This window comes from Castanea sativa, chromosome 5 (assembly GCF_040712315.1).
Source record: "Castanea sativa cultivar Marrone di Chiusa Pesio chromosome 5, ASM4071231v1".
Taxonomy (NCBI): Eukaryota; Viridiplantae; Streptophyta; class Magnoliopsida; order Fagales; family Fagaceae; genus Castanea; species Castanea sativa.
Window position 1 is genome coordinate 74,309,887 of NC_134017.1, and position 22,972 is coordinate 74,332,858.

The 22,972-nt window shown below is 31.3% G+C and overlaps 1 protein-coding gene and 1 long non-coding RNA gene across 2 annotated transcripts; one reads left to right on the forward strand and one right to left on the reverse strand.

The window, feature by feature from the left end:
* Positions 1 to 3,596: 3,596 nt before the first annotated feature.
* Positions 3,597 to 4,524, reverse strand: LOC142635791 (uncharacterized). Its single transcript, XM_075809873.1, has 3 exons — positions 4,365 to 4,524; positions 3,903 to 4,180; positions 3,597 to 3,812 (listed from the first exon to the last, which is right to left on the reverse strand). The coding sequence occupies exons 1-3, from the start codon at positions 4,522 to 4,524 to the stop codon at positions 3,597 to 3,599; spliced, it is 654 nt and encodes a 217-aa protein (XP_075665988.1).
* Positions 4,525 to 11,052: 6,528 nt separating this feature from the next.
* LOC142633529 (uncharacterized) lies at positions 11,053 to 15,092 on the forward strand. Its single transcript, XR_012843930.1, has 3 exons — positions 11,053 to 11,352; positions 13,583 to 13,667; positions 14,995 to 15,092. It is a non-coding gene; the product is annotated as an uncharacterized LOC142633529 (long non-coding RNA).
* The last annotated feature ends 7,880 nt before the right edge of the window (positions 15,093 to 22,972 follow it).

The window sequence follows — 22,972 nt, forward strand, 5'->3', positions numbered from 1 at the left end:
TAGTTAGTTCTGTTTTTAGTCATTAGTTGAACCCGAGATTGTATATAAAGAAACAAACTAAATTTATTCAAGTGAATTTTCAGTTTTCCCAATTCTGTTGTTCTTCATAAACCAATGGCAGGAAAGTATGTACATATTTACAATAAGTTTCGATACAATAAAAAAAAAAAAAAAAGTTACCGTTTCCTCATATACATTAAATTCTGTCAGAAAGAAGTTCTTCTTGCACCATTAAATTTGTCCTGAGGGAGAAATCTGTATTTAAGTGTAATGTATCCAATAGATTCACCCAGTTTAATGCATTTAGAGTTTTAAAATCAGACCAATTGTGTGCCTTTATAATCCTTTTTAAATTGCTAGTGCAATTTACCAATCCTCTTATCAAAAACTTGTAATTCTTTGTTCAAACTCTGTTGAATTTCCAGATTTAACGCATAAAACTTTGATTGTTATGGATATGCATAGTCAGTAAATTACAGTACGCACTTACGTACAGAAAGTATACGGATGGGTTATATTCGACATTTTTTTTAAGTACGTTTCAAAAATTCAGCATAAAAATGTAGAAACAATGAAAAAATTATACGAGAATAATACTTTTTTTATTATAAAAAAGGTAATATTTACCATATATATTTTGAGATAAATACAATAATCTTTGCATCATGGTAGTTTAACTCTTGCAAAGCGTGATACAATTATTGGAACATCCTAATATAATCATGGTCACAAAACAAACCATGATTATTATGAGTTGTGTAGTTTACGGGTATATTCTTTTGCCTTTACTTTATTAGGAAAGTCAAGGTTGAAATCTTCATACTCCTTATTATTGAATCATTAAAAAAATGAGAAAATCTATGAACATAAAAAAAGAGTCAAAATACTTTCACAATACTCTTATTTTAGTTGTTGTGAGTTAATATTTTATTTTATTTTGACCTATAGTGTGTCGACACCTCAACTATTGTGATATTTTGTTGTATTCGAAACACAACTCTCTGAAAAAAACCCAACATGTGTGTGTGTGTGTGCGTGTGGATAAAATGCAAAACTGGCCCTCTAAGTTTTACTGTTTGTTATTTCAGTCCTCTAAGTTTCAAAATTTGTTAATTTAGTCTTCTGTTACCTCCTGTCAAGTATTGTCATTTTGAATGATTTTTTTTAAATTAATTTAATTTTATTGAAAAACATTAATTACCAAAAAAAAAAATCTTAAATTTGTTATTCAGAACAACAAGAAGACCAAAACTTTTCAGAAACCTAGATTGTCATTATATCAAATACCCAAAAAAAAAAAATAGAGCAAAGCTTTTCATTTACATAATCAAAATCCAATCTTTTTCTTCATTTCTTTTCACCACAATTCCACACACCAACCAAAACTATAAAAAAAAAACATGGGCATGTACCCTACCTTGACTACATTGAGAGGGTTAACGATAATAGCAAAAGAGAAAAGCAGTGTTGGCGGCAGAGACAGCTCGCTTTCCAAACCCCAAAGTCACCCCAATCCCACCTCTTCAGCCTGCTATCCACAACCTAATCTTGGCTGTCCATCTACATTTGAGAATAATAGTGTTGAAGAGTAAGGTTAAGCATGAAATTTGAAGGTCAAATATGATGATGATAACAAAATCAAATTCAATTTCAAAGTGAAACAATACAGTCAAGAAGTAAGCTTGTTTTTCCTGGAATTACAGGCGCCCATTGATCCTTGGACAAAACCCAGACAATCTCAAAAGCTTTCTACACTACTCGAGAACCTTGTCCCCACTCTCCGGACCCAAATTGTTCAAATCCACCATCCTATTCTTCCTAATCAAAAAGTTGTCCACTGTAAAAATGTTTTGGCTAATAACGTTTTTCAGTAAAATTAAATTAAGAAATTAAATAATAAAAAAATTATCCAAAACAGTGTTGATTTGGTTAGTTAACCGCATTACTTGATAGAATGGTAACAGAAGACTGAATTGACAATCTTTGAAACTTAGATAACTGAAATGACAAAGGGTGAAACTTAAAGGGACAGTTTTTCATTTTAGCTTATATATATGTATGTATATATATGAACAAGTCTTAGCTATAAAAGTTGTTTGTAGCCTAAGGGTACAATCAAAGATGGAGTCAGGACTTAGAGTTTGGGAGGTAGCTTTGTTGTTGGCTGCTTGTGGCAACTCTGGCCTTTGGCTCTGCTGCTTAACCGCTAAGGGATTTTTTATGTTTTATTTATTGATGTGGTTGCTAAGTAAGGATAAAATTGTTTTATTTAAAATTTTTAAAGGGTTGGGTTGTTTGTTTTGGGTAAAATTGGTTAATTGAACTTAATTGTGTTTAGCTTTACTATTGGTATTTTTGTTGTTGGGCTTATTTTTTTTCAGCTTGTATATTTGTTTTAAATTTTAGACCTATAAAATTTTTTATGGCCTTTAGAGAGAGGAAAATGCTAGAGTTACAATTTTTTTTTTACAAGTTACTAATGTGGTGATTGGTTACTGATAAGTAAAAAAGTGATGTGAGTAGTGCGTCTAGATGATAACCAATAAGAATTTATTACATCAGCACTTCGTAAAAAAGTTTGTGACTATAGCATTACTTTTAAATTAATCAATGATATTACTAAAAGGGGGTAAAGTGTAATTTTTTAGAACAAAATTGATCAAATTTGTAGCTATATATATATGCTAATATTTTTTATAAAAATAATTAGAGGGGGGGGGGGGGCATTGCCTCCTAAATCCCAATGCCGAAGTCTACCTCCGTCCATTATAACAATCTTATTTCATACCTTTTTATTGGAGGTGAATTGCTACAATCTTATTCAATATCTTTTTATTGAATGTGAATTTTGACAAATCTACAATTAGATTACATCTTATTCTTATATCCTTCATACTTGCAAAATTTCTAGAAAATTAAAGATCAATAGTTATGTCATCAATAAATAGTTTAAACTATAAGCTTTGTAGTTTAAAATTGTGCATAAAATATAAACTTGTATATCATATAGTAAATAGTATCCAATTAATACAAAATTTGACATGTGTATTAAGAGCGTAAAGAACATGTATTAACTGATTAGAATTTCAAAATATGTAGTAATTTTTATTTTATTGAGTAAGATTATAATCTTAGACTACAATCAATTTTATAGCTAAATTTTTATATATGCACCTTTTTTTTTTAATGTGTTAGGAAACCATGATACATAATTACAACAAAATTGAGTTTTTATGTTTTGTCAGATTTTGTTTTTATTTAAGATATATTAAACTATGATTCTTTGTTTGACCAAATAGATAGGTTGCATTGAGATTTTTTTTAATGCTTTATATCTATTTTTCAGTATTTGACGCCAAGGGATGGGATTCAAAATTCATGAGAACTTCTAATTAGACTCTTTTCTTTTTTGGCAGAAACAAGCGTATTTAAGTAGCAGTATCTTACGTATTCCGTAACAAATGCTATTTATACTGTCATGTTTACAAAAAACACTGTATAATTCTATAACTTTGGAGTGAAAACGGGAGACAAAAGTTTTTTTAAAGTTTCGAACGGACGCGTATTGTATGAGTAAAAATATGCGTTTTCACTAACTAGGGTACCCTATTCAATTGATGAGATCTAGTAGCCAAAATAGCCACAAGTTCAGGGGAAAGAATCTGATCCACTGTCACAGCAGGTAAGGTAGGTCTAGGGACCACATGAGTACCCAATTTGGCCTTAAGGTTGGATACATAGAACACAGGATGAATTAGGGACCCTACAGGCAAGTCAAGCATGTAAGAGACCTCTCTAACCTTCTGCAAAACCTGAAAATGCCCATAAAAACGAGGAGCTAGCTTTCCAAGCTTCTTGGACTGGATAGAGGACTGCTTGTAAGGCTACAGTCTGAGATAAACCCAATCTCCCACAGCAAAGGACCTGTCTACTCTCTTCTTATTAGCAAACCACTTCATCCTTTCTTGAGTAGTAGTCAAATTATGCTTGAGCAAGGATAAAAGCTGCTGCCTATCCTTCAAGAATGAATCAACAGCTGCCACCCTTGTAATACCTGGAACATAATCCATAACCTTAGGAGGAGGATATCCATAAAGAGCCTCAAATGGAGTGAGCTTAAGCGAAGTTAGTGTTAAACCAAAAGTCACCCAAAGGAAGCCAATCCACGCAAGATTGAGATCTGTCAGCAATAAGATCCCTCAAATAATGTTCCAATCTTTTGTTCACCACTTCAGTTTGGCCATCAGATTGAGGGTGATAAGAAGATGACATAGCCAAATTAATCGCTTGTAATTTCATCAGTTCTTACCAAAATTTAGATGTAAACATTGGGTCCCTATCACTTACAATGGTTGAAGGCATACCATGTAATTTAAAAACCAACTGCATGAACAAATGAGCCCCCTTAGCAGCAGTGTAAAGGTGAGACAAGGGAATGAAGTGAACATATTTGGTAAGTCTGTCCACCACAACAAACACCACTGACTTCAATTGGGACTTAGGCAACCCCTCCACAAAATCCATACTTATATCAAGCTAAGGCCTATCTGGAATAGTTAAGGGCTGTAACAATCTAGCAAGAAAGCAAGTATCACTCTTTAGCTTCTGACAAACATCAAACTCTTTGACAAACTGTTTTAAATCCCTTACCATACCAGTCCAATTAAAGTCCTTTTTGAGCCTATGTAAGGACTTCAAATGCCCTGAGTGACCCCCTAAAGGACTAGCATGTACCTGCTGCAACACAATAGCCTTTAAATTATGAGCAAAACCTCCCAAATACAATCTGCCCTTATAAAATAGAAAATCATTACAAAGGGTAAAACCAACAAGAAATTCTACCCAGAATGAATAGCTTGAATGATGTTATGAACAGCAGGATTAGTCACATAACTTGATTTGAGGTCATCAAGCCAAGTGGGATTGGGAAAGGGAAATGAAATAATGCACAAGGTACCAACATCATCAATATCAACAGCAACATCCAAGGAATCCGCCCATCTAGATAGTGAATCAGCAAACAAATTTTCCTTCACATGCAATTGGCTTGCACCGGGGTGTACCGTATGCACACTTCCCTCTCGATCCCTCTGAAGCTCAAGACGCTCAAAGTGATCTATATGCTAGAACCCCTGAGACTCTGCATGATGTGAACCTAAGCATGCCATAATGTTTCAATTCCTTTAGCACTAGATTTCCCACAGATGGCGCCAATTGTAAGTGCATAATTTGTACCCGGTCCAATCACTAGACGGACTCAGGCCCAAAGAGCCTTATACAATAAAATTTGTAAAGTGTGGGCTTAAAACCTAGACTATGGATGTTGGATAAAGAGAAAAATCAGGCTAGATTGCCGTTATCCGCGTGTTCAATAGATATGAATAACAAAGAAACTCTCCTCGAACGTAATCCGAGGACCACTTATATTGCCTTTCTTTCTTTAAAAGCAGTATTACAACTATAGTTCAAGTATTTTCTCCTCACTCCTTTCTTCTTCTGCCCCCCTTTTTCCTTTTATATCTCTCTCGTTCCCTTATATCAATCTTCTTCTTCATTCCTTCTTCCATGTGTATCACAAATCTTTTCATTAGATACTTGTCCCATCCAGCACCTTCCTGAAATCTTCAAATACTAGCTGGAGGGCTGAACCTCACTGTTCAGAGGTCATTTCCTCATTAATGCGGTCAAGGAGTTAGGAGCAAGGTCTTTAATGCGGTAGTAGCAGCTTTTTCTCCTCTGATATTTCTCACACGTTCTTCCTTTTAACCATTGCGTGGATCACTCCTTTACCCAACAGATCTTCCGGAATTCTGTCTCTAAACCCCTTGGCATGGCCCATGACCTTTACTAGACCCGTTTGAGGAGACACCCCTCCTCGGACAACTCCTCCACCCTTCGTAGTGTGAACTGGCCTGTGGGCCTCAAAGACTCTGCTTGGACAGACTTACACCACCAAATCAGGCTCAAGGCCCAAATATATATATATATATATATATATATATATATATATATATATATATATATATATATATATATATATATATATATATATATATTATTTATTTTACCCCCACAACTGTAACTTTGCTACTTTTGCTTTGCACATTGATGCTTTTTATATATACTAGTTAGGGCAACACATGCAAGGCACATGCTTACTATGGAAAAAAAGTAGTGATTAAGGTCAATTTAATATTTTATTTGTATCACAAAATAAATATATAAATCATTTGATTTTTGAAGTACATAGAGATTTACATTAATCAAAAGAGACATTAATTTGAAGAATTTTGATAATTACATTGTAAAGATTTAATCTCATTTGTATAAGAATTTTGATCAACCACAAAGTTAGGGTAGCTATTTAACATATAAATATCTATTTTACTATAATAGTTTTTTAGTACCTACTTGCTAAAAGCAATGTATCCACTCATTAAAAACTTCTAAATGTAATAATGAATATCATCATTTTTCAACAATAGACAAATGAGTTTTGCTAAGAAAGTTAAAAATAAAAAAGATAACAAAAGGCATGTGTCATCAAATTTTTCATTAGACAAATTATAAGTTTTGAAAATTTAAACCTAGAAAATCAGCTTTCTTTAGATAATTATAAATAAAACACCTTATATCATCATTCTAACTTTCCAAGAATTTCTTCCATCTAAAACTCAAAATACATGAAGAAAATTTTTGGGATGTTAGAATTTAGCAGGAGTAATTTAGACACTATACAATAAAATATTTTAAGAATCATGAGCTTTCATTAGAGTTTAACTGAAAGAATAACAATATGACATATTTGCTCTTTTCCAAAATATTAAGGGAAAGATTGCTTAATTTTAAGGGGGAATTATAAACTACCTCAAACATAAAGAATGAAAAGTGGATTTTTTCCTAAGTTTTTTTTTCATTTTTTATGCGTAAAACTATGTATTTTTACTTAAAATGACGTGCTATGAAAAAAATACAAAAAGTCAACTTAAGAAAATTGTATGTGAAATAGTAAATTTTGGCTCAACAAAGCTAATTAAACCAACAAATTTTTTTTAAAGAATACTTCACAACAAGTACTTCATAATACTTTTATAATTTTGTTATATTTTATTTTGACATGTAAAGAATTAACATCTCAGTAGTTTTAAAAATATTGTGACGACAATAAGATGTCTTAACATTTTCACACAAAAAGTGTTATGTCCATAACACTTTACAACAAATCATAAGTAGTAGATTGCTAAAAGTTGTTATTGGTGGGAAAAAACGTAGCTTCATTTGAAAGTTTAAATTAGAACCAATAACAATTTATCACCTACGATTTGTTATGAAAGTGCACTACAAAAAAAATGCCTATTAGCGACCAAGAATTTTCGACGGACCCAAAAAGCCCTCTCAAGAAATATTATTTGTGATGGCAAAATAAAGCCCTCGCAAATACTTGGTAAAATGTGAAATATTTGTGACCAACAAAAAAAGCTATCGCAATTATGTGTTATAGCCGTCACAAATACTAATATTTTGGAGGGAAATTTTCCCTCCATATTATTTGCGAGGGACAATTAAAAATCTATCGCAAAAAGTGTAATAATTGTGACGGTTTAAAAAATGCCGTCACTAATACTAAATTATTTGCGAGGGCTAGGATTGACCTTCACAAATAATCATTAAAATGTAAAAAATTTTGGAGGGAAATGTTCCCACCAAATTATTTCCGAGGGACAATAAAAATTCCTTGCAAAAAGTTTATTTTTTGTGTGAGTTAAAAATATACCCTCACTAATACTAAATTATTTGCAAGGGTCATAATTGGCTTTCGCAAAAAAATCATTAAAATATGAATTTTCTTTTGAGATAAAAGTAATTCTAAAATTCAAAGAAAAATAAAAAGAAACATATAAACATATAGAACTTTGTATTCTTTAGATGAACCTTTTTTTTTTCAGTCTAAAAAAAAAAAAAAACCTTTTATATATCCTATATAAGAAAGGTCTGTCCTTATTTTCTAAACAATTGTACCCATAAAAAAATGATAACACTTTCAACTTCAAAATGGTAGCCTAAAATTCAAGAATTTCAGCCTTTTGTACTCTCTCTCTCTCTCTCTCTCTCTCTCTCTCTCAAAAGTGAATAAAATTTTTTTCCCATTAAAATAATGCATAAAAGATAAGTTTAAAGATCAAATGGTAAATTACACCCGATTGACATGAAAATTGGCATGCATGTGAAGAACATATAAAACATGTAATCCAACGGTTGGATTTTCAAAATATGAATTCAATAATAAGTTATTTTTTGGTGTAACATTTTTTAAAGTTACATTAAGTATAACTTGAACCCTATCTTATATTTCTTAATTCAATGTGAATTTTGACAAATCTACCGTTAGATTACATTATCTTTATATATTTTTCATGATTACAAAATTTCAAGAGGATCAAAGATTAATAGTCATGTCATCAATCAATTGTTTAAATTCAAGTTTTTGTAATTTAAAATAATGCATAAAAGATGAGTTTAAAGATCAAATGGTAAATTGCGCCAGATTGGCATGACAATTGGCATGCATGTTAATAACATATATAGCATGTAATCCAACGGTTGGATTTTCAAAATATGAATTTAATAATAAGTTATTGAATGGTGTAACATTTTTTAGAATTACATCAGGTGTAACTTGAACCCAACCCTATATCTCTTAATTCGATGTGAATTTTGACAAATCTATCATGAGATTACATTATCTTCATATATTTTTCATGCTTAAAAGTTTTTAAGGTGATCAAAGATTAATAGCCATGCCATCAATCAATTGTTTAGATTCAAGTTTTAGTAATTTAAAATAATGCATAAAAGATGAGTTTAAAGATCAAATGGTAAATTACATTTGATTGGCATGAAAATTGGCATGCATGTTAAGAACATATAGAAAATGTAATCTAACGGTTGGATTTTCAAAATATGAATTCAATAATAAATTATTGGGTGGTGTAACATTTTTTAGAGTTATGTCAAGTGTAACTCGAACCCAACCCTATATTTCTTAATTCGATGTGAATTTTGACAAATATACCGTTAGATTACATTATCTTCATATATTTTCATGATTAAAAAATTTCAAGGTGATCAAAGATTAATAGCCATGTCATCAACCAATTGTCTAGGTTCAAGTTTTAGTAGTTTAAAATAATGTATAAAATATAAGTTTATAGATCAAATGGTAAATTACATCCGACTAGCATGAAAATTGGCATGCATGTTAAAAACAAATAAAACATATAATCCAACAGTTGGATTTTAAAAATATGAATTCAATAGTAAGTTATTGGGTGGTGTAACATTTTTTAAAGTTACGTTAGGTGTAACTCGAACCCAACCCTATATTTCTTAATTTCATGTGAATTTTGACAAATCTACCGTTAGATTATATTATCTTCATATATTTTTCATGCTTACAAAATTTCAAGGTAATCAAAGATTAATAGTTATCTCATCAATCAATTGTCTAGATTCAAGTTTTAGTGGTTTAAAATAGTGCATAAAATATGAGTTTAACGATCAAATAGTAAATTACACCCGATTGACATGAAAATTGGCATGCATGTTAAGAACATATAGAACATGTAATCCAACGGTTTGATTTTCAAAAAATGAATTCAATAATAAGTTATTGGTTGGTGTAACATTTTTTAGAGTTACATCTAGTGCAACTTGAACCTAATCCTATATTTCTTAATTCAATATGAATTTTGAAAAATCTACCGTTAGATTACATTCTCTTCATATATTTGTCCTGATTACAAACTTTCAAGGGGATCAAAGATTAATAGTCATATCATCAATCAATTGTTTAAATTCTAGTTTTTATAGTTTAAAATAACGCATTAAAGATGCGTTTAAAGATTAAATGGTAAATTACACTTGATTGGCATGAAAATTAGCATGCATGTTAAGACCATATAGAATATGTAATCCAACGGTTAGATTTTCGAAATATAAATTCAATAATAAGTTATTGGTTGGTGTAACATTTTTTAGAATTATATTAAGTGTAACTTGAATCCAACTCTATATTTCTTAATCTGATGTGAATTTTGACACATCTACCATTAGATTACATTATCTTCATATATTTTTCATACTTTCAAAATTTTAAAGTGATCAAAGATTAATAACCATGTCATCAATCAATTGTCTAAATTCAAGTTTTTGTAGTTTAAAATAGCGTATAAAAGATGAGTTTAAAGATCAAATGGTAAATTACATCTGATTGGCATGAAAATTGGCATGCATGTTAAGAACATATAGAACATGTAATCCAATGGTTGGATTTTCAAAATATGAATTCAATAATAAAGTATTGGTTGTGGCTGAAGTTTTTTTTTTGAGTGCATGATTGTGTGAGAAAATGCTTAGTAAAAAGTTGTTTTAATTAATTGTTATTGATCGAATAAATGAGTTATATTTTGTGGCCCTCTACGCGGTGGTATTAAAAACCGTCGCAATATAAATGTTTTAGTGACAATTCTATTACTTATAGCAGCGGTTTAGTGCACAACATTTTTAATATTAATTTAATAAAATTGGTAAATCAGATGTCAATGGTGAAAAATGTTTTTTCTCTTTAAAATTTGGGGTGAAGTGTAGTTTTTCCAAATCCCAAAATTTCAAAGTAACAACTACCAAAGAGAGGTAGTTTTGCCAAAAAAATATATACAAATTTTATTTTTTATTTTTTAAATATTGAGATTAAATTTCCGTAAATTAAATTCACTTACACAATTTATTATTATTATTTTAAATAAATCCCCACAATAAGTAGGTTTTGGTTTTAGAGGGATTTATTATTATTTTAAATAAATCCCCCCGCCCCAATATCGTTTTTACCTTAAAAACAAAAAAGAAAAACCCTATCCCCCTCCCCCTCCCTCTGCCTCTGCCTCTCAATAAAAAAAAATAAAAAAAAGGCGCCCAATTTTTTCCAATCCCCCGCCAGGTCTCTCCATCTCACTAAAAAAAAACCTTTACTTTGACCAAAAAAAAAAAGAAAAAAAAAATCTCCCTCAAACGCCTCTCCTTCTCTAACCAAGCCCTAAATCCCAAATCTTCAAACACAAATGCCTCTCCCTCAAATGCCTCTCTCTCTCTAACCAAACCCAAAATCCCCATTCAAACCCAAACTTAAACACCTTTCCTGCATAAACCACAAACCCCAACTCTCCAAATACAAACTCCCAACTAGCTACCATTACTGTACGGATCTGCAGAATTTCCAACTATTGCTACAAAGAGGCCAACCACGCCACCTTGAGAGCTTTGTTGTTGTCTAGGCTGCTATCAAACATGGTGTAGGTACATTTGCTAACCCTCTCAATTCTTTAAATGATACCCATAACCCATGTATTGGTTGACTTAGTCGTAGTTCTTAAAATGCAATGCTAGGTGGTTTGTTTCAATTCATATTTAGATATATAAGTTCCATTGGGTGTTGCCTATTTGAGATGCCATCTGTATGTGGGGTGCAGGGACGGACCTAGTAGGGGGCCCGGGTCCCCCTGTCCTTATGTGAAAAAATAAAATCGAAGCCAAAAATTATCTTAAAATTAAGAGTGATTTACTTACCGGCCCCCGTAGAATTTTGGAAAAAAATAACTTCAAACCTCAAATAGTTTCACACTTTCAACCCAAAGAGAAAATTTTGATATAAAGAACCCAGAATCAAAAATAAAATTTGGCCATCATTGAGTTTTTGACCCATAGCTCCTCCAAAATAAGCAATAAAATAACTTTAATAAATTCAAACAATCACAAAGGGATAAATAGAAAAAAAAAAAAACCCAAATCTTTTCTATTTAGGACTCTTAAATCAAGAGATTCAAGACTCCTCCTAATAAAAATTGGGGAAAAAAACTCATCTTTATATATATATATATATATATATATATATATATATATATATATATATATATATAAATCAAACAAACAATCCCATCCTTCTCCCATCGCCGCTTGCTGCAATGAGCTCCATTAAGTCGAAGATTTGACTAGCCAACCAGCGACGATCGGCACAAATCTAGCCTCCAGGCCCTCTACGGCTCCACTGCTGTATTTATCTCTCTTTGAATCCCTCTCTCTGTTTGTATATTCAAATGTGTTCACTTTAAGTTTAAGACTCAGCTGCTCTTTGTTTTGGTAAAGTGATGGAAAACTGTAGTAACTCATAAAATAGTAATATAAAATAGGATTGTTAATTATATTATTATTTTATTGATTGATATTTTTCATTGATGAACATAGGTTGATATGTTGATACGTGTAGTTCAATCAAGCAAAATAAGATCACTGTGTAGTACTGTAGAGGACTAGTGGCTATATTGTTAACTTGTGAGTGATCATCAATTTGCTTTATATTCAATGTAATTTTTATGTCTACATTGCAATTTTAATATAAACTTACATGACAGACATACAAAAAGTAATAAATATTGTACATATTTGTAAAGAAATGGTAAATATTGTATATTTTTTACAAATGTATACAATATTTGTCATTTTTGTGTGTGTATACAATATAAATTTACATTATATGTACAATGTAAAAGAAGAATTTTCCTATATTTTAAATTAATAATAGCGTTTCTATATAATAGTATTTGCTTGAGCAATTAAATTAAGCCATTCACTCATTCTTATAGACTTGTTTATTAATTTTGTAGAATAAAGTATTTTTTTGTCCAGATTTTTTTTAAGTTAAAATTTTTTATTATCTTTGGCTTGGCCTCCTATAAAATATTTTTGACTTTGCCATTGACTATATGGATGCTTATTTGAAATTTGGTTTTTTACGCATACTTCGCCCCCCCTAACTTCAAATCCTGGGTCCATTCCTGGTGGGGTGGGCTATGTGTCTTAAAATGGTGAATCTTGAAGTTGTCAAATATCTAAACCCTCACAATTCCTTCTAAACTAAAAGTTTTATATTAATTATTATGTGAATTAGTTTAATGGCCTTGTCATTGCAATACTTCTCAATTTAGACAAAAATGAACTAGTAACTAGGTATTAGATTCATATTATTTCAATATCTTCTAAAAAAATTATAGATTAATAAATATTAGTTCAATATCTCATACAAATATATGAATAATTTTCTATAGATTGGTTTTTTATTGTTTTTACCATGCCAATCCTGTTTTGAATGTATCTATTATATGATTTATATCATTATCATATAAAATATGAGTGGGGTGGGGGGTTAAATTGTGCTTATTCTTCTTTGATGATTGCTTACTATAAGGTTATACCACATGCACGTTTGAGTCTAAACAAATCCTTATCCTTTGTTCTGTATTTTAGGACTATGTATGATTTGTTGTCCTGTTTGAATTTTTTATTAGTTTTTTTTTTTTAGGAAAGAGACGAATTTTTTATTAGTTATGTAGATAATGCAAGTTAATTTAATTTCTTTGATTAACTTGATTTCATGTTTTATAATTTAGATCCTCAGACCTGCCTTATTAACCAATATTATTGACAAAGTTATATTATAATGAAAGTTGTTTGTTATGTTCTATAATTTCAGAGCTCTAACACAAGAGTTCCTTTTTTCCCTCTACTTGGATCAAGCCGCATTGGTTTTTGGTGGACTTAGGAAGAATTTTGCAAGGGTAGGTCATTTATATTATGCATAAAATACAAAGTTCAATTTATTATCTATGTTTTCTTTTAGAATAAACCCATAAAGTAATTAGTCATATATATCTATACTAAAATTGATTGAAGCTATTTATTTATATATATGTGTTTTTTTTTTTTTGTTTAATCTCGTATACAGGCAAATACAAACTTTTGTATCTTATTGAAAATATATATATTATGGTAATTTTCGGAACACTATAAGGAATGTTAAATGCGGAAATTTTGTAGAGTTCTCTGATGTGAGTTTTAAATGTCCAATCTCAATTGTTTGGCTTGAGATTTGCTTTAGGTTGTGTTAATATTTCTATTTTGTGGCCAAATATGTGAATCCTTGATATTTCTATTTTACAAGACCCAATGTTAACTATACTAGTTATTTTTAAGAGTGCATAATTATACATGTGTTAGCAACCGTTATTGTTGTTAGTTATATATTATGATGCTTTATAGGGAGTAGATAAAATGTTAGTTGATAAATTTTGGATGCATCATTCTACTAGATGTATTAAAGGGGTTGAAAATTTTCTTGATTACGCATTTAAACTTTCAATAAATAAAGATATGCAAAACAATTATTTGTGTGTTGATCGTAGCAATAAGTATTGTTGGATTGAGGATAAGGTCTAGTATCATCTTATACTAGAGTATCATCTTTTACTAGTGGGTCATGTCTTTAACACAATCATATTGGAAATACATATTTATATTATATACTTTCATCATATTAATACTAACTAATAATAGGTAGATGTGGCAAGGGCTTATCACAAAAAAAAAAGGCAGAATGGCAAGGGAAGGTAAAAGTAAACGCATAATATTCACACCAAAAGCTACTCAAGAGATTACTATTTTTTTTTACTAAAGACTGAAAGGAGCTTGGACGACTTTTAGTGAATACCCAAGATCTGAGCTCGAAACTCTATATGCTTGCTATAGAGCTCAACATTTTAAGCATAAGCAACCAGATGAGGAAGTGAAGAAAGAATTTGTAGAATTGGTGAAACGCTGTTATTCTGATTGGATGTTTCACATTAAAAGTCCTATTTTTAAGAAGTACACAGAGAAAGAAGATCATTATAAGAATGATCCTTCTTTCATTCCTACACTCTTTTGGAAAAAGATGGTAGATAAATGGATGAATGGAGATTAGAGGGTGAGTATAAATGAAATACATGTCATGAATTCTCTCTATCTCTCTTGCACTTTCTTTAACCATTATTTGTTATTATTTTTATAAAAGCTAATATTCTAGTGTATGAATTATGTTTTATGTTTTGTTTTTTTGTTTTTTTTAAGGATGGTACTAGTAGAGATGAAGAGGACAACTCAATCAATCACACGAGGGAGGTTGAAAACAGCTTGGAGGGTAACTCAGAGGAAGCTTGGAGGGTAACTCAGAGGAAGACTAGTATAGATCTTGTCATAATTCTAGTTGTTTAAGTTTAAAACAAAGTTTAATTTCAAGATTTCTTTGTATATTTTATATTTTAAAGTTTGAACTTATATGAATTTTTATCTTTCAATTGATCAATTTTTAATAACTACAATTAACATGATAGTTAAAAAAAAATTATATAAAAAAATTTAAAATAATTAAATAATAAAATATTTCAAAAATTATATAAAATATTATCATCGATGACATAAAAATTTGGGCATAAATAATTTTATAGTGACGACAAAGTCTCTCGCAATTTATAGAATAGCGATGCCACTTAACCCCTTGCAAAAACATTTTAAGCGACAGTTTAATGTCGTTACTATTATTTCTAACTAATTGCGAGGGGAGGGGTTAAAAGCCCTTACAAATAAATTTTAGCGACGGCATTATTATTTGTCTTTAAAAAGTATGTCGTCAATTTGGAATTCACAAATAACTAATTGCGAGGGTATAAAGGTCCTCACAAATAGTTTTTAACGACGACTATTTCCCCTCGCTAAAAATAAGTCGTCGACTTTTCTTGTTGTTTGATAATATATTTGTGAGAGTGGATTTGTTCAGTAACGATGGTGGATTGCCCTCGTAAATTATTTATTTGCGAAGGTATGGTCGCAAAATCTCTTTTAGCAACAAGAGTAAATACGACGGCTTTCGAGGGCCATATGCCCTCGCTAATAACCTTTTGTGACGATATTTGAATTTTTGCGAAGGTATTCTATCCTCGCTAGTAGACTCTTTTCTTGTAGTGGTGTTGTGAAAAATATTGTAGATGTAGCACTTCTTTTTTCACAATACTTTTATTTTTAGTTGTGGTTGGTTCCAGTATAATATTTTATTATTTTATTTGACCTATAATGAATAACACCTCAACAATTGATAAAATATTGTGCCAATTTGTTGCGTTAATATTTTATTATAATGTGAAATAGTGTGAATTGGACAAACCAAAAATAATATAGCAAATCTACAGTAGCTTTACACATTCAAAAAAAAAAACAGCCACTGAAACAGTGACCAAAACTATTGTAGAGAAATGTGAAATAGTGTGAATTGGACAAACCAAAAATAATATAGCAAATCTACTACAGCTTTACACATTCACACAAAAAAAAGGGCTAGTGAAACAGTAAAAATTAAACAAATCAAAATTACTATAGCGAAGTTACTGTAACTTTTTCCATTTACTCTTTTTATTTACAGAAATATACATTGTACTTATAATGTAAATTTATATTGTAAACACGTAAAAATTGGCAAATGTTGTACACATTTGTAAAATATGTACAATATTTTTTTTGTTGCAAATGTATATAATATTTGTAATTTTTTTGTGTATACAATGTAAGCTTATATTATAAGTACAAAGAAAACATAAAAATCTTTATAAAAAAAAATAAAAACAATAAAAAAAAAAAGGAGGAATGCTCACTAAACCAAAAATATTGTTCATGAGCCTATTAGCTCTTTTTTTATATAAATTTTATAAATGTATATAATATTTGTCACTTTTTATACGTATACCATGTAAGTTTATATTACGAATACAAAGGCAAAAATAAGTTCAAACCAAATGAGTGAACTTGAAAGGGAAAAAAATTGCACACTAAACCAAAAATAATGTTCAAAATGTTCATGGCCTATTGGCTCTTTTTTTTATACATAAAGATAGTGATTTTCCTACCTAGCAATTCGTGCACACTCACTCCTTGATCAAATCAGATGGGTCCACTACCTATGTGATTGAGGGATATTTAATACACCAACCCCTCTTGGCCATGTTCAATATCTGGTTAACATTATACACTGCCATCTGTCTGTCACATGCACCTCTTAGCGTATCCCACCTACCCTTTAGAAGTGAGAAAACCTGTAGCCTACAGGCCTAAAACTATAAGCAAAGCCACAGAATTCACAACTAGTGTGGAAGCACTCTGCCTCAGGGGAGTACAAGGTGGATCAAGCATACAAAATGCTTCAATTGGACTATAATCAAGCATACAAAATGCTTCAGTCTAAGGGCTTATGTACAAATTCATGTGTGGACCACCAATCCTTATGGAAGTTTTTCTGGAAGATAAAACTTCCTATGAAGGTTCTCACATTCATTTGGAAACTAGTTCATGACAGCATTCCTGTTCTGGCTGTTCTCAAAGGGAGAAGTATCACAAATCACAGCATTTGCCTTTGTGTAACGAGGGTGAGGAAACCACAACACATCTATTTCAACAGTGTACCTTTGCTAGAGCTACCTGGTACGGATCCATGCTTAACATCAGAACTTCTGAATTTAGTCATATGACCACATAGTTCATTGGGTTTTGGACGCGTGTCACTTTGAGTACTGAACCTAGCTAAGTTCTCTAGAAAAGAGTATTAACTCAGATAAGGCCATTATGGGCATATGGGGCTGGTTGTAGCCTTATACATGTTTGTATCTAAATACAGAATTGAAAGTTAGTACATGCACGTCCGAGCAACCACAAGTTGCAAGAAATGAAGGGAACAAGGTTAGGTCCAGCTGAACCCCCAATATATCCATCTCAACAATGGGACAAAATCAAAAATTGGTGACAGTGTCTGATGTGTCCAGTTTTTGGTGGGTGCTGAGGGTTCAGGAGTGAACCTAATTATTTGCAAAATTAGGTTGAATATCATTCCTCACCTCTGGTCTTGTGTTCTTACTATAAAACAAAGATTTTTTTTATTTTTTTTTGCTTATTAATTGCTTGTTCCGATGCTGTTTCATATTTCATATTTTTACAATAGATCTGGTAATCTTTGACATTTCTCCGCAGTTGCTTCACAAAAAAGAGGCTATCATCTGTCAACAAGAGATGAGAAATACACACCCCATTTTGGCTAAACATGATCACTTTGAGCAGGTGATTCGCCGCAGCTTTTCTCAATAAAGCTGATAACCTTTTAGCACATAATAGGAAGAGATATGAAGAGAGTGGGTTACCTTGTTTAATACCTCATGAAAGAGTATACTGAGTAAGTAGTTGTATCGGTTGTCTCCATTGCTAATTGAACCCACCTCCGGTCCAAACCAAGCTTGAGCATAATATTTTGCAAAAATCTCCACTCCACCCAATCATATGCTTTACTAATGCCAATTTTACTGTCATATGTCACACGTTGCCCCTTTGTTTATTTCTCATCCTGTGTAACAATTCATAAGTTACTATTGTATTATCAAGAATCAACCAATTAGAGACAAAGGCACTTTGAGCATCAGAGATAACATTAGGCAAATTATGCATCAACTTATTTGCAAGGACTTTTGAAAGAATTCTAGATACAAAATTCCCCAAACTGAGAGGTCTATAGTCCAACATCTGCTTTGGATCATTTTTCTTTGGAATTAACACAATATGAGTGTAATTCATTTTAAGCAATATATGCCCCGAATTTAATACTAAAAGTATGACCAATGTCACATCTGGACAAACAATACTCCAATATTTTTGAAAGAAAAAAAGGAGACATAACATTAGGTTCCAGAGATTTTGAGGGGTGCATTTGAAATAAGGTTGTCTAACCTCTTTTGGAGCACACCGCTAGAGTAGAGAATTGTTCATGTTTGGAGTGATCAGCCTATCCACCGAATCCAGCACACTCCTTAAGTCAATTAGTTTTGCTGAAGTGAAAAGATCCTGAAAGTATTGCTCTGCTACTTGGGCTATATGCTCCTTAGAGGTATGCCAATTTCCATCCTTGTCCATAACACCTGAGATGTGGTTCTTATGCCGACGTTGGTTGGCCCGTTGGTGAAAAAATTTGGTGTTTTTGACACCAACAGGTAGCCAAATAGACCGAGATTCTGTCGCCAAAACAATTCATCCTAGTGAAGGATGGTATTTCTTTCCCCTTTCAGAACTTTGATTGCTTGACAATGACCAGCGTTATTCTGTAACAAGTGCTCTTCGAGTATTTGCAAATATTCCATTTTAGAAAAATAGTTTACCACTTTTATGAAAATTATAAAAAACTTTAAAAAAAAAAATTGGTACTTTTTTATTTTCCTATAAATTTTTTAAAATTTTCTTAAATCAATATCCAAAGATATACATTAACTTTTCCCTTTCTTTTTATCTCAACCTTAAAGAAACTTAACAAAACTACATTTTTATAAAGTAAACTAGTTTTTGCCTTTTTGTCACACATTTAGGAAATAAGCACTTTAACAAAACTACATTTTTATAAAGTAAACTAGTTTTTGCCTTTTTGTCACACATTTAGGAAATAAGCTATCAAAAATGATATGATCATATTATATATATATATATATATATATATATATATATGCATTTCATGCTCCTCCGATTTTGTATTGAATAATTAATCAAACTTATTGATCATATCTCTACTTATATGAGTAATGCTACGTACACAAAAAAATTTGATAATATTTTTCACTTCAGTTGAGTTGGCAAGTTTTTACTATTCCTTACATCAGCTCACTACTTATATCATTTTTTTACCTTCCACTAAATATTTACCACATCAATAAGTGTTAAATGTTTTGTGTCTCTAGACTATCTCTTACTTATATACTTTATGCTTCATTGTTTTCTCTTTATAATTTTTAGTAAATTCCACATACAATGAGCAAGTGACAAATTAACTAGAGTATTCCTGAAAATTAATTTCTTTTCAAAGTTAAAATTCTCATAAAAGTCCCAATGAATTTCTTCCTATAATAACCCGGTGCGTATGAGACGGGAGACTTGGAAGTGTATACGCTTAAGAAAATAGGCAGATACTTGAAAAAGTCTGAACACCCTCGTTTGTCAAAAAAAAAAAAAACTCATAAAATCTAAAGAAGATGGCAATGCCTTTTAAAACTCATCAAAAGCGAAAGGGACGTTATACGCTGACCCAAATCAACGTGGGGTTTTGCTAAAACTCATTTAGGCCATTATGGGCTCTCCCTTAAGTCCAAAAAGTCGATGGGCTAAATTGCGTTGTTATTCTAGGCGATATCAACAATTCAGGCTTGGGCCCAACAAAAAACCCAATGGCTGCGACTCTATCTACTATCTAGCCTGGGCTTGCCTTTGAAGGCTGCTTCACATGATTGAGGGATAGTGGGTTACAGACTCAATACCATATTGAAATCAGTAATGTGTAGGGTTGAAGTGATAACCTACTAGTAATGGTAAATTTTTTTTTACTCCACTAATACCTATCAAAAATAAATAAATCAATAATGTGTGTGTAGAATCAATAATCCAAAAAATAAGACAGCTTTTTGGCATGTTAAGAACACTTTCTTTAAAGCGATAATTTACGTGGAAAGAGATTTGCTATTACATTAAAAGCAATTCACTCACATGACATAACAAAGTCATGAACTAGAGATAGTAATTATAAAGTTTCAAGCAAAGAGAGTTTCTTACAAGATTGTGTATTTGAGTTGACAAAAAATGACAAAGGAAAAAAAATGCAATTTCTCACTAAAAATTGTATTGGACTTTGACTAAAAATGATGAAGGAAAATGAAAATCAAGTGAATATGTTTTAGACCCTCAATTTGTAGTCAATATCTCTAAACATATTTGTAATTTCTGTATCAAAAACCATAACCACAAGTCCAATGATTCACTTAGTTATTTTGTTTGTTAGCATTTGTGTTACTTTATATAACTCAGAGTTTATTTAGCAGGAAAATATATTTAGGCTTGGTAATCTTTCTATGTGCAACAAGCCTATTTAAACAGAAACTTCCTTCCTTCCACTTCCATTCACAATTTATAGGACTTGGGAATGATATTCAATCAAATAAATAATTAGTGGTCCATCCCACTTACAGTGAGAAGCCCAACAAGTAGGCTCATGGGCAAAACAATTAATATTCTTGTTTACAAAACAAAAGTCCCAACAAGATAGGAAGTAAAGGGAATTAGATATTATAGGCACACATATATATATATATATACTCCACACTCATACACTTAGACTAGGTTAGAACAAAATTTTATCTAAAAAAAAAAAAAAAAAAAGAAGCAACTAAATTCTCTATCGGCAACTTATTTGTCCATTATTATAAAAACTGTACGGTTCTATAGTTAATCTAAAAGAAAATAAAACTTCCCTAGAAAAAAATAAAAATAAAACTAGCACATGCATAAGGACTGGACTTAAATTCGTAGTAGGCCCAAATGTATTTTATTGACAGCTTTAGGGGAAGACCTAGAAGATAAGCGGGGATAGGAGGGTTGTTAAGGAAAATAAAGGTTGGGAATACCATCACCGTTGAATGGGAATCCAATTCACCCACTCTAGACTTTTTGTGTATACAGAAATGGAAACAAATGCTTTAGTTGGACTTGTCCTAATAAGCATGCTTTCCAGATATAGATGCATAACAAATCAATCAATCAATCTAACCCACCCACGTAGATATGGTATACATGATTGAGTCATCTAGTGGTTCTACTTTCACAACCACACGAAGCATGTGTCTCGTTCCAATTTCTTAGGGATGTTTGGCACAATAGTTATAACATATTTTTACATATTTTAAATAACATTATATATTTTTTCACATACTTTTTCATCTATACGTATATTAAAAACACTCAAACAACATAACTTAAACTACTCTCCCAAACACTCCCTTAATTTTCTCTATTTGGAATATTGGATTTATATACTAATATTTGTAAAAGCAAGAGGATATCATGCTAAGATAGGATTCTATTCGGTTGGACCATATGTCTTATTTCTATGATCCTTTTTGTTGTATTAACTTTTTTGCTTTACAAGGGTTTTTATTCCAAATGTCATGGGTGAAAATTAAAACATTTTCATCAGTTTTTTACGGTCATCTAATGAAGAGTTTAGGGAGTTGAGAGAGACTACAAAATATAAGTTCTCAATTCTCATGCCCTTCACTTTAATCATGTCAAGAGCCTTCTAGTTTAATGGCATAATTCAATATTTTTTATAGAGAAAATTAGTATTCAAGTGTCTCGTCCTCACTTATTATAACAATTAAATTATAAAGAAAATAAAGGCTAATGAATTGAGATTCATTATAAAGAATTTCAAATAATAGTTCATTGATTATTCAATTGTTACATCCTTCAATAAAGACACCTACACCTACACCTACACCTACTACACTAACAAAATAACAAAACAAGATAGAGTTCACGTTGTAGTGCTAGGCTGCTAGCCTCAGGCTTCTATGCCTAAGTTAGGTATTGAGCCCAAACACATCAAGATCTCTTGTAGATCGAGAATATTATTAGATAATTAAGTAGTTTCTTTATTAATTTGGATTTGGTTAACTGGAGTCCTATATGCCATATTAAGGTTTCAATTGGAGCCTCTCTAACAATTGGTATCAGAGTTAATGCTAGCATGTGGCAAGGTTCTTTAGGCCTTTTTCACACTTGGAGCAGAAACGAGGTAACAAGAGAATCAATGAACTTTTGTAGTTAGAGCAAGGACGTCATGCATGTACTTGAAGCTCACACAAGTGTGCATCACACAAGACAAACCTATAAAGTGCAAACAGATAATCTTGAAAAAGGGTATAACAATGTAGTGTTGCCAATGGTGCGAGATCAAAGAAAAACGCAGTGTAAAGTTCTCATAGACATAATCATATGGGGTTCTCAGGAATGACCATTCAAGGTTGACACAGTTCTTGGAAGGTGTGCTAGAAGCCAAAGGATGACCAAGACCTGTGGTGAAAACAATTATAAAGTCCATAGGTAAAGGGAACTAGTATATAGGAATTATTCGTGGTCCATATATAGACATTGACCCACGTGATGGAGAGATTGTTATATATACACAGGTGAGAGGAAGTCCCACAGA